At 41.0% G+C, this 17,631-nt stretch overlaps 1 protein-coding gene across 1 annotated transcript; it reads right to left on the bottom strand.

Annotated features, from left to right (window-relative positions):
• Positions 1–326: 326 nt before the first annotated feature.
• Pabpc1 (poly(A) binding protein cytoplasmic 1) lies at positions 327–15,304 on the bottom strand. Its single transcript, XM_048358695.1, has 15 exons — positions 14,588–15,304; positions 11,532–11,725; positions 11,215–11,330; positions 9,091–9,230; positions 7,659–7,753; positions 7,210–7,347; positions 6,935–7,030; positions 5,088–5,360; positions 4,793–4,883; positions 3,738–3,848; positions 3,501–3,655; positions 2,761–2,845; positions 2,200–2,330; positions 1,610–1,705; positions 327–762 (listed from the first exon to the last, which is right to left on the bottom strand). Exons 1-14 carry the CDS (start codon positions 14,778–14,780, stop codon positions 1,613–1,615), a joined length of 1,911 nt encoding a protein of 636 aa, XP_048214652.1. The 5' UTR covers positions 14,781–15,304; the 3' UTR covers positions 327–762; positions 1,610–1,612.
• Positions 15,305–17,631: the final 2,327 nt, after the last annotated feature.

Here is a 17,631-nt window from a genome sequence, read left to right as displayed (position 1 = left end):
ACATCTTCTGTGATATAACCTTCAGTGCTCATGCCCATAAATCTATTACTCAGCACACTGTGTTCTGAAGACCATTCCAACCTAGCCAGGGAAGAAAACTCAAGCCTCTATCTCCAATGAATCAGCAAAACCATACAACAAAAAAACCCAGGAGGCAGAGGTCACGCCCTGGTACTGGCCCATGGTGTACACACATACACCTCAACAGTCAATACTGGCTTAACTTCAAACAGAATGGCATAAGGCACCTACACGGAATGTTAAGATATTACATCTTTGGACATGCCCATTACCAAAAGCATTTAAAAAATAAAAGCATAACCATGCACTGTTTAAGGAATTTTATTAAAGCAAGAATTTTATAATCCAAATTACGTTTCCTCGCACAGTTATCAATTCTGTTACTTAGAACTGACATCCTGAGCTATTCCACAGTAAAGAATTACAAAATTAAAGAAAGGAATGCTTTAAATTTTTGTACTTTGCTGAAAATTCTTTTTCCCAGGGTCTATAAAACATTAATTTGTTTTTATATTTTACTATTTTTTTGTAGGTTTTTTTGTTGTTTTTAAATCAAGTAATCTAGGACTAGCACTGTTTGCTAGACCTGGCATTTGCTCGGTACATAAGGTTCAAAGTTTCCTTTCCTTTTTTTATTTATTTTATATTTTGCAATGTTTTTTTCATAATATTTAAGTTTTTCGATGTTTAGATATTTTTCTTCGGTGAAGCACGAGTTTCTTTTCATGGTCCCTGATCAATCTGTAGATGTAAAAAAAAAAAAAAAGAAGAGGAAAAGAGTTAAGATCAATACGGGCACTTATCAATTGAAGATTAAGATCCTTAGCAGTTTGCTTAATATTTTTGGCAAGTTTTACTCCAACAGGGCCATACTTCTTTGACTTTTTTCTTTATATGGTAATACTGGGGGCTTAGCTCGGGACCTCATGTTTTCATCTTCTAGTGAACAATTGCTCCACCCTCCATTTTTTTGCTGGTAAATTAGTGATAGAGAATCTCAAACTTTTCTACCTGTGCTGGCTTGGAAATGGGATCTTCAGATCTCAGCCCTTGAAGTAGCTAGGATTATAGGAGTGAGCCACGAGCATCTGGTTAACACTTATTTCTTCATATGTATCTATGGCTGCTTCTGCACTGTGACATCAGGGCAGAATAAGCCCAACTGATACATGGCCCACAAAACCCATTTTATTTCCTACCTTGTCCTCTAAAATTCATTCCTGATTCTGATTCCTGTCTCTACCTGACTGTACAGCTATATTATCTTGTTTCTTGGAATAAAGACAGTGAGGCAGGGGCCTAAGGGCAACTGAGGAAGCTGCTATTCAACCAAGAAAGGCAGTATACTTTAAGCCAATGCCCACAAAAAAGAACTATTATATAAAATCTGAAAGTGCTGTTATTTAAATATGCTAGTCAATACAAAGGTAGTAAGTGGTTTATCCTTATGTCTACCACTCTGTAGTAGCGATGTATTTAAATTACTTTCAAATTGAATTATTGCTTTCTTATGTTTCAAAGCATCTTGAGCAAACTTAAAAAGATGGAGAAGCAAGTTGAAAGCGATGATCCAAAGAAGGAAACTCACTTTTTAAACAGTTGGAACACCAGTGGCACTGTTGACTGCTTTCTGGGCAGCCTCTTTAGCTTGGTGGGCTTGTAGTACAGCTACAGCTTCATCAACCTATAGGAGGCAAGTAACAAACCAGCTTAGAAAAGGAGTGATCAAAAATTGTTTTCAATGACAAAGTTCCAATTTCCACCCAAGACGAACTCTCATCCTTCCATCAAGGTGCAAAGCCAAACTCAATAGATTTCAATACAGGTCTCTGCCATCTACAAGTGATGCTTCAGATTCCTATCTACAAAACTGGGTCTAAGTACAACTTGTTGTGAAAATTTACTTATAATCTTTATAAAGCTCCTAGTGCTTTGTACATAGCATTATAAGTGCTTTATAGACAAACTCCTGTAAGAAGCTTATTGGCTTGAGATAAACTCAGGATATAAAAACTGGTTGACTAGGGATGTAATGCAGAAAGAACACAGAAAGCTTGTCTGATATACTCACAGCCCTTGGGTTCAATCCCCATCATCACAAAAAAAGAAACACAATAAAAAAGGCAAGCATAAGAAACAGATTAAGAGGCAAGTAGACAAGTAACAAACTTATACTACCTTAGAACGCAGAGACTCTGGAGACTCAAGCATATGAAGTAATTCTGAATTATCTATCTCCAACAACATGCCAGTGATTTTACCAGCAAGAGTAGGGTGCATGGCTTGGATAAGAGGAAATAGCCTTTCACCTATGAACAAGACATTAAAAAACTCCTTCAAGCAAAAAATTATGCATAGCACTTAACCATATTAAACAAAGGTTTTTACTTTTTCATCTAGTATAGTATTTGTGTTAGCCCATAATCCTACCATTGTTTTCCTCACTTTTAATGGGAAAAATCTGCTACAATGAAATTATATCCTGGCAGTTTGTCAATATCAGTTAATTGGTAAATCTTTACCCCAAACAAAGTCAAAAGTTATCTTCAACTTCCTTGTTCAAAACATGGAGCAAAGCCCATAAAGTAATGCCCACTACTACCTTAATCTACCATCAACACATTTTCTAACTGGTTTTTCTGGGCTGTGCCCTAGCCTATCACATTTAGGTTCAGAGTCTAAATGATCTTTGTACTTTCTAGCCTCTGTAGCTGACAAGGTGGTAAAAAAGATACCTACCCAACATTTGCTTTTGCTCTTGAGGGGGGGCAGATGCCAACATGGAAGCAGTCAAAGGTTCCTGACCTTGTACATGAACAGCAGGCTAGATATAAAACAGGAAAAGTAGTATCATATGCAAATAGCCACCAGTGGACAATCAAAGATCTAATAAAAAATACCACCCAAAGATGATTTCAAGCTGAGAAGTACACATACAGAATAAGGTATCTATTAATACATGTTCAAGTATGTATAACCACATTTAATAGATTCCATGTTTTACACCCAGAGTATTAATCATTCTGATATTATCAATTATTTTCTAACATTTTCCTATATACCTATGCTGAACAACAAAATCCTCAAGACATTACACAAGGATAGGGACTGCTCAATGTCTAATTTCTTAGAGTATGTAAGAAATGAAACATTTTTACACATGCTTATCAACTACCAAATTGTTGCAGATAATATCAAGCTCCTATAACAAGAAATACCCTTTAAATTTCAAGCTTTTGGGTTTTTTTTTTTTTGCCAGTCCTGGGGCTTGAACTCAGGGCCTGAGCACTGTCCCTGGCTTCTTTTTGCTCAAGGCCAGCACTCTGCCACTTGAGCCACAGCACCACTTCCAGCCTTTTCTATGTATGTGGTGCTGAGGAATTGCACACAGGGCTTCATGTATATGAGGCGAGCACTTTACCACTAGGCCATATTCCCAGCCCCAAGCTACCGTTTTTATAAAGAAATGAGCACACTACCTGTTGCATGGTAACTTGTGGCTGTGCATTAAGATGTTGCTGAGGATTGCGGACTCCTGCAGCATATTTATACTGGGGAACGGTGCGGACAGCAGGAGTGGCTGCTGCAGCAGCAGCTGCAGGACGTGGACCCATTGTTTGTGTTGATGTGTTAGCTTAAAAAAAAAGACATTTAAAAATGCTTATCGGGCTATTTCAAACTGAAGATCATATATGCAGAAAGGGTAAAAGACTCACCAACACGCTGTGTGGACATGACTCGTGGAACCTGTGAAGAAGCTGGTCTCATAGTACTAAATGGTGGTCTAGGAGCGGCTGGGCGGATAGCACCGGGCATATTTTGGAATGCTATATTTAAAGATACGAACATTAACCAGAGTCTGAGTGAAAACATCATACTCCTTCCTTTTCCAGAGCTCACATTTGCACAGCAGGTTAAAAGGAACCAAACATAAAACTTAAAGCTGCATTTCAAGCCTGCTGCTTTCTCACATTAATCAGCTAAAAGCCTTACTAAATAAAAACACTAACTCATACAATGACAATACTTAATAGCTGAGATATGAAACAATGAAATCTCAAGTGCTCCCATAATCCAGCAGAGTTCCAGTCCTAAAATGGGACCCTGGTTGAGTACAGTGGTTTGCCCAGGCCAGACCAGGGGAAAACTTATTGAGCTCCCATACCAATACAAGGCAGGCATGGTGGTAGCAAGCCTCCAGATGTGAACAGAATGACTGAGGCTGGCCCCAGGCAAAACTCTTAAGATGCTAGCTGAAAAAGAATTGAACAAAACAAAAATGATGAAAAGGCTGGGCACTACTTTGGTCAAGCAATAGTGCTTGAGTTGCAAATACAAGGAGGGATTCAAACCTTAGTGCCACAAACAAAAAAGCCATGAACCTAAGACCTAAACTGTGTGAGTGACTGAATGCAGTATCTTTTAAAAACTACTGCCGAAAGCAATACAAAGGGTTAGATTCACTGCCAAAATCTTCATAAATCAAAATCAAACCAAGACAGACACGACTACCTCATTAAAAATGGAAAAAACACTTGAAGCAAAACAAGGAGAGTGTGGTAATTGATGCACACCTGGGGTCCCAGCACTGGGGAGGGTAAGGCAGAAGTTTAAAGCCAGACAAGTATATATTCTAGCTCAGAAACCAAAAACACCACAATTCAAAACCACAAATTTAGAAGACTAACAACTAACACAGCATGGAAATAAGCAGCTCATTTTCTGTATGCACACTTTCTATCTAATTTACAATTTTAATTCAAAGGCTTACGATGAGGTCTGGCACCCTGAGCAGTCCAGCGAGGACTTGGTCTTAGTTGAGCAATTTGGCTAGGAGGATAGTATGCAGCACGGTTCTGAGTCTGAAGAAAGAAAGCAAATAGAAAATCTGTTAGCCTTAGATTAAAAAATAAAACAACAACAACAAAACCTAACAACTAGTTATATGCTCTAATCTCCACAAAACAATTACCAAACCCTCCTAACCCTGAAGCATTGTTTTCCAATCTATCCTAACTCACTTGTAATGCATAAAATATATCAGCAATACAGAAAAATAAATGTACCTGTGGGATAGCTGCCATGAAGTAACCTGAAGGAGGTGCTGGCTGGTAGGGGTTGATTACAGGGTTGGGCACAGCTCGTACACTTGCCATTCTCTGCATATACTGGTTAGTGAGGTGAGCTTGGCGCTCTTCTTTGCGCTGAGCTAAAGCTACATAGAGTGGCTTTGTGGCCACAATTCTACCATTCATTTCTGTAACTGCTTTAGTGGCTTCTTCTGGAGAGGAGAAACATACAAACCCAAACCCTTTGCTTCGACCACCTTCCATCATAACCTATTAAAAGAAAAATAAATGCAAGGAAGAAACAGTAACAAAGAGAGGGCATGTCGGTGAGACTGTTGTTAAAAGGGGTGACATTTATCTAGAGGCACTGTATTCACAATCTGCTCTGCTGAAAAGCAACTCCTCTGTACAACTACTTAAATATTTTTTTAAAGGGGAGGGCATTACTCCATTTGTAGCCAAAGCCCCAGAATCAACTACTAAATTCTTAAGACTCATTTTTGTACCAACCTCTTGAGTTCATCAATTCTTCCCTTATGTTCAAGTACTAAGGTCAAAATACAAGCGTACATTTTCTTAGCCAAACAAGAGAGCTACAAGTAAAGGCTCAAGATTCCTTCAGCATCAATATTTTATGTATTTAACTCAATCCTAGATTTGCAGTACTCATTTGTGGTAATGTCAGAAAAAATATTTGCAAAATAAAACAAAAGATCAAATGCTCTCCTAAACCAATACATACAAAAATATGCAGAGAAAATGCAATAGTAATACATCATTACATTAAAAAAATTAGAGATGGGATATCACCTTCTCAATTGACAAATCCCTTAAGACCAATGGAGATTTGTCTAACCCTTTTGGGACAATTTTAATTGTTAACTTTCATTTTAAATATACCACTACCAGCAATCCAAACTCTAGAAATCTAGATTCACGATGAGAGAAATTGAGCTGGGAATGTGGCTTAATAGTAGAATGCTTGCTTAGCATGCATTAAAAACCCTGGGTTCCATTCCTCAGTACCACATAAACAGAAAAGCCAGAAGGGGCGCTGTGACTGAGTAAGGGTGCTAACCTTGAGCAAAAGAAACTCAGGGACAGTGGCCAGGCCAGAGTTCAAGCCCCAGGACTGGCAGAACAAACAAAGAAAACAATAACCATAACAACAAAAAACCAAATTCGGATTATAGTAATAAAAACTATAGCTCTCCAATAAGGTGCCTCCAACTAAAATTTTTTTTTCTTTTTTTGCCAGTCCTGGGGCTTGGACTCAGGGCCTGAGCACTGTCCCTGGCTTCTTTTTGCTCAAGGCTAGCACTCTGCCACTTGAGCCACAGCGCCACTTCTGGCCATTTTCTGTATATGTGGTGCTGGGGAATTGATCCCAGGGCCTCATGTATAGGAGGCAAGCACTGCCTAAATTTTTTAAAACACGAATGCAGCCTACTGTAGGTAAGATTAAAAGAGTTAAAACATTTGCACAAAAGCAAACCATTAGGCTGCAATATCTACTTCAAAAGAGGCAAAATTTTGACTTCTGAAAAATAACTGAATAGAATTGGTACTCTGGAAGAGAAAACTATTAAAGACAGACCTCATCTCAACGAATAAAAGTTGGGCATGGTGGAACATGTACATCAACTCCATTATGTGGGAAGAGTAATAATAATTAAGACTGTGCTTTGAGGCTGGCTTGGCCTGGACACAAATCTGTATTTGAAAAAGTTCAAGCCAAAAAGGCTAGAAATGTGGCTGAAGTGGTGGTAGAGCACATTCTTAGCAAGTTCAAAACCTGTCCAAACGAAAACACTAACAAAAACCATACAAAATCATGCTTTTACCTTTGCACTAGTGATTGTACCAAATGGAGAAAACTCTTTCCGGAGACGTTCATCATCAATACCATCATCAAGATTTTTCACATAAAGGTTAACACCCTAAGAAGAATAAAGAAAAGCTATTGAAAAGGAAAAAAGAAAATCAGTGGTACCTGAGTATACCTCCTATGTTTCTTCTTTCCCACTTTCAAATCCTCAGTTACCTGGCAGTAACTGAAAAAAATGTAAAATAGGTCTCCACATCCCTGCCTAATTTACTTGTTCAATTAAAAAGGAACCTGGTATCTGGTGATCCTATCTTGCTTCATCTGCTCAAATTTGCGCTTCAGTTCTGTCTGTCGCTCCACTTTTTTCTGAGCTCGACCAACGTAAATTTGTTTTCCATTGAGCTCCTTTCCGTTCATCTCATCCACAGCCTTTATAGAAATCACAAAAATTTCATTAGTAACTTGCAATAATAAATATAAGTTAATTTCTTCAACAGTAAGGAAACTTTGTTAAATTACAAGAGCTAAAAGTCATTTCAAAATCCATGAATCTGGTAACAACATAGGATCCCATTTTATACTTTAAATCTAATACATAAAATATAAACTAGTGAAATAGATCAGTATGTCCAATATCCACTGGTACATATATAAATAAATCTCAGTTCAATTTTCTGCCCCTCCCCCTTATTGAAGAATAAAGACTGCACCACATCGAATTGCTTTTATTTAAGGCTTACTTTCTGTGCATCTTCATGCCTTTCAAAGCTTACAAATCCAAATCCTTTGGATTTCCCACTTTCATCAGTCATTACTTTCACACTTAAGGCAGGTCCTAAAACATATTTAAATTCAGTTATTCCAGACATTTAGTTTGCACATTTCAACATATAAAAACAAAGCTGGGGGGGGGGCAGGGAGGAGTAAATGGTATGAAACAATTCCAAGCCTCCAGAGAATTCTGCAAGCCTCCCAGGCTTTAGGCTTTTTCTCTTTCAAGGTTCTTTTACACTAAGAAAGCAAACACTTCATACTCCCTAGGAGACTCTCTACCATTTTAAAATGCTATACGGAAGTTTTATTCTTAGCTTTTAAGAGTTGTTTTTGTAACCAACAGTTGGATTTTCTTGATGTAAGAATTAAAAAATAATCTCTAAAGCCTTCCTTGGCCTATATTGCTTTTGAATAGGGACTGGAGGCTGGACCTCCTGCAAAATAAAAACCACCCTCAAAGAGGAGGTAAAACATTTATCTCATCCAAGTGGCAGAAAAATGGTTACACTAAAGAAAATGTAGAAGGTATGTGGGCAGATAATTTTTTTAATATGCCTAATGCAATATTTCAAAACACTACCATAAGTAACGGAAATAAAGTATCAGACAGAATCACATACTGGTGTGATCAACTCAGCATGTAGGATTAATGAGTTAACAAAATACAACTTTAGAAGGCTGCAGTCAAGAGAATTTGGCATTAGAACACCGAAACATGACCTCGCTCATTTTCCTAACATTATCTTTGTGCAAATTGTGGTTGTTTTTTGTTTTGCTTGCTTTAAGGTTCAAAATGGCATAATATCATAGTGAAAAAAATTCAATTATTTAAAGTTCTCACAAAAGAAAAAGCCACTTTTGTTAGAGGAAAAGCAAAGGAAGGGCAAGGTAAGGCAAAATCCCCAATAAATGTAGTTTACTTTTGATCTGTTAATCTTTCACCTCTAGAGGTTAGCTTCATTCAGGTTTAATAAAAGTTACTTTGGAAAAAAAGGGAAAAACATTTTAAAGCCCATGGATTTTTAAAAAAGATCATTCCAAGGAACTAGCACTGGAAAATCAGGATCTTTGGCTTCTTTCAAAGTCCTGATTTTAAATTGCCTAATATGATGCTAGTAAGACTGGACAATTACCATGAAGTTGGCTACCTTGCTGAGTCAGATTCATGCTTCTGATGAAATGGGATCTATGAGTATCTTAATGTAGCAAAACAAATTTTCATGCCCTAGTATGAGGGGTTCTATTTACATGATACTTTGCAGTTTAGCTTAATTCAAGCATTAAGTATCATGTAATTCTCATCTCATCTTTTTTTAAAGTATGAAGTACTAGCCAAAATTAAACTATGAGCAATTAATTCAGAACTTCAATTGTAGAAATTTAATTCAGACACATTACCAAACTTGCCAAAGAGTTCCTTAAGGCGCTCATCATCCATGTCTTCTCCAAAATTCTTGATGTAAACATTGGTGAATTCTTTTGCCCTAGCTCCAAGTTCTGCTTCTCGTTCCTTACGAGACTTAAATCGTCCAACAAATCTAATAAATAGAAATATGTAAGGACCATAACATTAGGCTATATCCTATAAGGTTCATATTGGTTGAAGTGATATGATTTCATAATTGAGAAATTTTTAGTACATTTAAAAGAATACAGTAAAATAGAAATAGGGCTTTCCTTTAAGATATGAAAATACCAACCAGATAAATAGTAAACCTCTTAAGCACAATCACAGTGCAAGAGTATTTTTTACTAAATATAAGTTTCATCACTGCTGTGGCTTTCACTTTACTTGCCATTTCCTAAAACAGGAATTCAAACTTCCTTATTCTTCTGTACTCCAGCATATAAAAGGCTTGGCATAACTACAGTATTAACATCATAACTTGAAAAAAAACTTAATTCCCCCCTAATATAACAGTAATGTCATAGAACACTGCAATATACAAAGGAAATTGATGTGTCTTCCACAATCCCACACATATCATAATTGACTTATATCTCTATCTGTTCAGAAACATTAAGATAACTATGGTTTTGCTTTCTTTTTCCACCCTTCATGCTATTAGTTTTGTAAATCCTCTCAATGGGAGTATATTTTGCTGCAGATACGTTTTGCTCTTATAATGCTGCAACTTTGTTGCAAAAAATTCACCCTTCAAAAAGAATATAGATGATTTTAAGATTACAGTCAAAACTATTTTCAAGATCACCACCATCATTATGCAATAAATCAGTTTTTATGAGTGTATTTTCCAAGTGTTGGGTGTTTTGTTTTGTTTTTAAAAATGGTAGTAAGCATTTCAACTGTGAATTACAGGTGAAATAATTCCTACCCAAAATGCTTGAACAGAGATTACATTGGTTGCACACACAGTCTTAATCTGAAACATGCTCCTTAATCTACTTTAATCACTGGTGGTACTCAAGAGTTTCAGGTTAGGAGCTCAAACTGAATGATCTGCATCATTTCCCTTATTTTGAAGATGAACTATCTGAGATACTCTGGCTATGCAGCCTAGCTACAGGCTGACCCAATCTGAGATCCTACTTCAATCTCCCACATGCTCATGTTAGTAGGATAACAGATTTATGTATACCATGTCTGCCATGCAAGATTATCCATTACTGAAGTTACTAATTTTCTTGTACACTAGTATGACTCTTCTTACATATTTAAAGCCTTTGCTTCATCACAAAAATGACAGAATTCTAATACATGATATAGTGATTTATGGGAACAGTATGAAGAATAACACAGGTACCTTATAAAAAAAACTAAATCTAATCTGTATAAAATGACCAGGTGTGAAATTTGCCTAGTAAAGAGAAATCCACTGATAATTTTGGTCAAGCAGGTACCAGTGGCTCCTGCCTGTAATCTTAGATACTCGGGAGGCTGAGATCTGAGGATTGCGGTTCAAAGCCATCCCGGGCAGGAACGTCTGAGGCTCTTATCTCCAATTAACCACCAGAAAACTGGAAGTGGCACTATGGCTCATGTGGTAGAGAGCCAGACTTGAGCTGAAGAGCTTAGGGAGTTCAAGCCCCATGACGAACAAAGTATGTTATCTCAGGAAATCTGTTTCATTTTTATGTCCTCTCAATAAATAAATTGCAGCACTACCACCAGTACAGCCATGTAGGTGTAGTCTCTGAATTTGGAACATTAGGTTTTAGCCAGCACATTTATCATAACATGTAAAAGTCGAATTCACCCAGATTCATGAAAAATATAATGGGTGAATTTAATTTTGCTTAGCAAAGTTTATCCGTGGTTCTTTGATTCATTTACTTTGAAAAAGGTTGTCTATAGCCCTGCTTAACCTTGTTTTCTTCTTTGCTCTGAATGTTGAACAATGTTTAATTTGAATTAGATTAAGTTTAATATGTATGTAAAAATGAATATGGAGAAAATATAATTATGAAGCCTATCCATTGTGGCTTATTAATTTTCTAGCTGTATCCATTAGGAACACAAGTATAATAATTTATAATGAATGGATTTGGAATTATACTTACACTTTGCGATCATTTAGAAGCATCCCATTCATTTTTTCAATAGCTCTTTCAGCTGCTTCTTGTGTCTCAAAATGTACAAATCCATAGCCCTTGGAACCATTTTCATCACAAACCACCTAAAGGAGAAGACAAACATACCCACTCATTATTTGCTATAGATTTAGCATTCTTCCAGTGGCTGGCACCAATTTATTAACTACCTGGCCCTGAATATTTGGGAAAAAAAAGATAGGCACTTACTGCATAGTTGTCATTTTAAAGACTAAACTAAAAGCAGCTAAACAATACAAATATATACCTGCCACATTTTTGCTTACCTTACATGAAAGGATGTTACCAAAAGCAGAAAATGTATCATACAGTGCTTTATTATCAATGGATTTGTCCAAATTTTTAATGAATATGTTGCCCACTCCACTTTTACGAAGTGATGGATCACGCTGAGACCACATGATGCGTACTGGCTTGCCCTTTATAACATCAAAATTCATGGTGTCCAAAGCACGCTCCGCTGTTTAAAGAAAAAAAAAAAAGACATTTTTCAGAGTTTGGGTGAATACTACTTCGAAATCTTAACTGACAACTTACTCTATAATGAAGCCCCATAAGGATGCATATTGCTTGTATTTTCTCAAACAGTATGTCTCCCTTAATTGCCAAAGTTAAAAGTATCTTTGTGTTCTAGTCTACAGACACCCCAAGTTCCTTCACATACAGCCTGTTTAATGAGCAATAACAAAAGACTAACAGATTATTGGCAAGCTGAAAGCAGCTTCCTGGCCATTTGACCAAGGTCACTTCATTGTTTATCACTGCTAACATCATATAAAAACTAGTTCACTTCACTAACAAAGTTCGTGAATTATTAGGGGAAATTTTCATGGTATAACTTCCTAATATCACATAATAAAGTTAATGTTAAGAATGGACATATTTAGCTGTGAAGTAAACACTGAACTAAAAAACTAGGTGTACCAGTAAGTTCACTTTTAATGCTCTGACAAACTAATATTAGCTTAGATCACTGGTTTAACAAGTTACTAAAACTGAAAAAAGTAATACTTTTATATGTCTCAAAAGGGAAAAGCCATCTATTTCAATTCCTGAAACAATTTCAACATATTCCACACTAATGCAACTGGTAAAGTTATCAACAAGACAAAATTTCTAGCCAATTCTTTTTATAAATGAAAATTCCAGTTTCTAGAATATAGTGATAATCAGGTGTCAGCTTACTATCAATTAACCACCACAGTGGCCACACCTACTCAGCTCCCCTGGTGTTTTTTAAGCTGACTATGCTTGAGTTTCTTTTGAATGAGTCACCTTTTCCTATTAACCTGAATACTGTTCACTTCTGAAAGCTATTCCAAATCCAATGATGTAGAAATAAATTAAAAATATTTTTCATGGCAGCAGCCAGTGGCTCATGCAGTTAAGGATTGCTACTTAAAGAGTCTATAAGATCTGAGGATCAAAAGCCAGCATGGGCAGGAGTCCTTGAAACTCTCATCTCCAATTAGGAACCAAAAAAGCCAGAGCTGTGGTAAAGCACTAACCTTGGGCAAAAATGCTCAGGGGGAGGCCCAGGCTGAGTTCAAGGCCAGTACCAGCAAAAAATAAAATGAAAAATTAAACCAGCAAAAAGTAGATTGCCTACTAAATATAAACCAAGTAAAGGAAAAAAAAGTTATTTTGAAAAGTTGTAGTATTTCTTACTGGCATAAAATGGCAATATTTAGTGTACTGTAACCATGGCAACATGAAGTTCAACCTTTCTGATTCTAAGGAATTAAAAGACTGCTTAAGGGGACAGACTTAAAGATGTTAAACTTATTTAGAATAAAACCTTCAAAAGTTACCACTTTACAGCCTCTACAATTCCTACCAACTCTTCAGGTTGTGATTACTTCACCTAAAGTCATCTTTCCTAGTTCTACCAAGTGACACTGCCCAGAGTTGAGAATTGTTAAGAAATGATATCTGAAGTGAATGTTTACAGGGCAAAAAACCTGCAGTGTAGTTTTGTAACTTTTGGTTAGTACTGCTCAGCATATCCTGCCCAACTAAAATCTTAATATCAACTTTAGTCACCGAAAAATTGGTCAACTCATATTTTAGAATACTTGAAGGGCAAAAAGTGAAAACTGAAGCTGTCTTCCTAAGTCAATTGATCCTGGCAACTCATCAGGCCATAGACCTGTTTCTCGAATCTTGTTTTCTGTGGAACTGTTTCAAACGAAAATGTAAATGTGCTCTTGTACTGAAATCATTCAAGATTTCATGGATATTCTGAACCACTTTTAAAATAAGAGAACCTTTAGTCACCTGAATGTACAGATTAAGTATATAATGGCACAGTCCAAAGTAGCTACACTAAGGAACAGTTAGGGCCAAAATTAGCTAACGTATTTTTTTAAAGAAAAACCTCTGAAAACCACAGGCGTGACTTTTAAAAAGTGTCTGTACGTGTAATACATACATACATACATAATAGACTGAACTGTCAGCATCATCACACTAAGTTCTAACTTCATCTTTAAAAGGTCTTTACTATATGGTCTAAGTTGCCCGAGCACACTCGCCTTCAAAGGGGGTCTTCATCCACATCCCTTCCTCCCATCACCCTGCTGGCGCCGGCAGAGCAAAGGCTCACGCGGGGGAAAACCCCGGCACGCACGTGTCATTGGTCTAGTCTGCCTTCCCGAGTCCGTCAGCCAGCATGATGCGTTACTAAAAAATGGGGTCGCGGGACCGAGGTCTCCCCACACCACACGGCACCCTAAAACTTTATCCGAAGGCCTTGTGGCTCCCTGACCCAGGAGGATCGGGCCATTTCGCAGGAGCAGGCCTCGGGCCTGTGAGGTTACAGGGTTCAACACGTGGTGTTTTCCGAGCACCGCATCGCACTTCCTCCCGAGGCCGGGGCGCCGGCCAGAGAGCCCTGGACGGTGGGGAGTGCCGCCACCTACTACCCGGGCAGGGGGCCTCGGCGCCCCGCAACGCCGCAGCTTCTGGCGGGAGCGCAGTGGAAGGAGCGAATCTCACCCACCCTCCCCACGCGTCGTCACCCCTAAAGTTTGAGAGCGACTGAGGACGAGAAAATGGTCGCAAAGGAGGAAGTGGCTGGGCAGCATGCGACTGCCGGCTGCGCGGTCCCCGCTGGCCCCAGAGATCGCAGTTTCTGGCGACCCGGCCGGAGGTCCCAGAGCCCGATCCTCTCCCTGCCGGTCCCGGCCGGGTGTGGGGGGGGGCGCTGACATGCCCTGCCGCCCCCCCGCCCCGGGCCCGCCGGCCTAGCGGCCCTTCCGTGCCGCCCGCGCCTTATGGCCGCCCTCCCGCTCGCTCGCCGGCCTCCGGGCCTGCCTCTCACCGTCCGCCGGCTGCTGGAAGTTCACATACGCGTAGCCCAAGGAGCGGCGGGTGATCATGTCCCTGCAGACCCGGATGGAGAGGATGGGCCCGGCCGGGCTGAACTTCTCGTAGAGCATCGCCTCGGTCACGTCGGGGTGTAGATCCCCCACGTAGAGCGAGGCCATGGGGTAGCTGGGGGCGCTGGGGTTCATCTCGGCACGGCTGCCCGCAGGGCCACAGGCCGCGACCTTTCCGTGAGAGGAGAGCGAGTGCTGGGGCCCGGGGCCGGAGCCGGGGGGAGGGGAGCGGGGGCGAGCGCAGAGGGACAAAAATCAACCGGAATCGACGACTACTCAACGGCCGCAGAGCCGGGTCGCTTTCGCTGCTGCCGCGGGGTGGCCGGCTGCTGGCTGGGAGAGAGGCTGGCGGTGCCGGGCGGGCGGACGGGCGGGAAGGCCTTGGTCTCTGGGTTTCTTCTTGGAGCTGCTGCGGGGCCGCGGGCGGGCGGGTCGGTCTCGGCTGCTTCACCGGGTTATTTTATAAAAGAGGAGGAAGGAAAAAAAATAAAAGTCTCCGGCGGGGGAGACGCGGATTTTTTGTAAATTTTTTTTTGGGTTTTTTAAAGGATTTTTTTAGATTTTTTTTGGATTTTTTAATAATAAATGTGTGTTCCGAGCCCGGAGCACACACTCCGCACTCTCAGCACTAACCGCCGGGGAGAAGGGGAAGCACCGCCTCCTGCACCCTCTACTTATACCCCCCGCCGCACTCGCCCCGCCCCGCGCGTCTGACGCCAGGGCCCTACGCGAGCGTCAGCGCCGGAGGAGGCGGAGGGAAGAGAAAGCAGGAGGAGGAAAGAGCAGAGAGGAAGGGAGAGGTGGTGGCGGCCGCAGTTGCGGGTGTGGGGGGTGGGACTAGGGAGGGGCGGGACTTCTGCGCACGCGCCACGGCCGGGGGCGGGGTCCGCGTTGCGCAGCTCAGCGCAGCGCGGCGCGGCAGCGGTGGCGGCGGTGGTGGTGGTGGTGGCGGCGGCGGAGGGCTGACGGCGGCTCGCGGGCTGTCCTCGGGCGAGTCCCGCCCCCACCTCCACCCGGACGAGCGTTAACCCGTCACCGCGGCGGTGGGCGGCGCACACGGCTTCCGGGTTCCACAGTGCCAACCCCCATCCCCCCCACGTGCTGGATCCGCGGTGGGGCTCTCCCTAATCCGCTAGTTCTCGCCCTGAGGGACGCCGGACCCCTGGGGGAGGGGGTGCTGGCATGGACACCCCCTCCCCCTGCGGCCGCGGTTTCCGAAAGATGCGTGGAGGGAGCCGCCGTGGCTGCCCCTTTCTCCTACCCGAACCGCACTACGAGTCCCAGCGGGCAGCGCCGCCACGCGCGTCGGCTGTGGGAGCGATGGCTGCCGGGAGCTGGAGTCTTCCCCTCCCACCTTCCCTTCCCAACGGCCGCGCCGCCCGCGGACCCTAACCGGCTGCAGGTCCCGCCACCCGCTCGGGGACACCCCCCTCCCCCGCAACCGTCCGGGGCGCGGACCTCCCTGCCGTCCGCCGCGCTCCCGGGAGGATGGGGGAGGGGAGTCGCTGGGTCCAAGTGACTGGGATTTGGGGGTCGCTGGAAGGGACGGGGGAGACGCTGTCTTGGGTCACTTACTGCTTGAAAGTGTTGGGTGGGTGTGGCACCCTAAGATGTTAAGTGGGTGGGTGGAGCACCCTAAGATGTTAAGTTGGGACATTTTCCTCTCTCACACGCCTTGGTGCGGGAAGACAGGGCTTGGGGGGGACACATCGACCCCCGCTGAGAAGGACAGAGTTTCCCAGTCACTCGTTGATGGCCTCCAGACACAATTAGGAGAACACAATCTTAGTTTAAATCATTTTTTTTGTTGTATGTTGTGGGCTTTAGTAGAAATGTGGGCTTTAATGAGGCCGATAGCCATAAAAGTGCCGGCTGTAAGAATTGACATTAAGTTAACATATAAATTCCACTGTAAAGCAGTAATGTACTTTTTACAGTTTTTAAAGCCTTAAACATCCCATGGGTTAGCAGCAATCGTGTGAGAGATGGGGGCAGGTAGTAATAATTTTATTTTACTATTAAGGAAGCAGTCTCAAATGATTGCCCAATTCTAATTCGGTGAACTTCAAGGCATCCCTGTTACATTGTCTCATTATATGTCCTCATTTAATGAGAATTTAAACCAACAAACCTACACAAGTACTATTTTTCTCCTATGCTGTAGGAAGAGGGTACTATTTTTGAAAAATGTTGCTTCGTGTTCTTTATCAGGCAAGGACTGTTCATTAGAAAGACATTTATTATTAAACAATAAGTGACCATCTATTAGAATTCTGATTAAAATTCAATCCGTTAATATATTTATGCATGACCTACCAAGTGGATCATACTGTATCTGGAAGAAGGACTCATGACAAAGACTAATTCCTGCCCTCAGGAGGCTCATGATGAGGTCTTTGGTAATCCTGTAATTATTAAGATCAACACCAGGAGCACCCAATCTTAACATTTTATCAGACTGTGACAATTTTCTATTAGATTTTAAATTGGTTCCCTTCCAAATAAGAGGGTGAAAGTTCCATTATTGTACTTTAAAGAAAACACAATTTAATTTTTGATATTTTTATTAAATTGCTGAACATAGGTGATTTGGAAAACCAAATGCTTAAAAGAAGGGCCAACATAGTAAAGAAAAGGTGGAAGAAGAGGAAGTTGCAATAATTTGGAAAGATTACATCAAAACAATTACATAAAAACAATTACAACCATACATTGATTGCTTTTCATATACTCTGTTGTCTAACAGAGGGTGCCTTTCACTAAAACATTTTTCAAAAGGTGAAAAGCATGTCTCCTTGGAGCCTGATAATTTTGGTCAGAGAGCAAGAGTTTGGCAAGCAACTGTTAGAGGATGGGTTATTTTAGTCACTGCTGCTGTCTTACCATCAGGTTTCACCAGAGCCTGGATTAAATAACTGAAAAGACTTCTTTGTTACAAATCCAATCCCTTTTATACAAACAAACTTCCAACTGATAAATCCAATTA

This window comes from Perognathus longimembris, chromosome 12 (genome assembly GCF_023159225.1).
Source record: "Perognathus longimembris pacificus isolate PPM17 chromosome 12, ASM2315922v1, whole genome shotgun sequence".
In the NCBI taxonomy this organism is placed as follows: Eukaryota; Metazoa; Chordata; class Mammalia; order Rodentia; family Heteromyidae; genus Perognathus; species Perognathus longimembris.
This window is presented reverse-complemented; position numbering and strand designations above follow the sequence as displayed.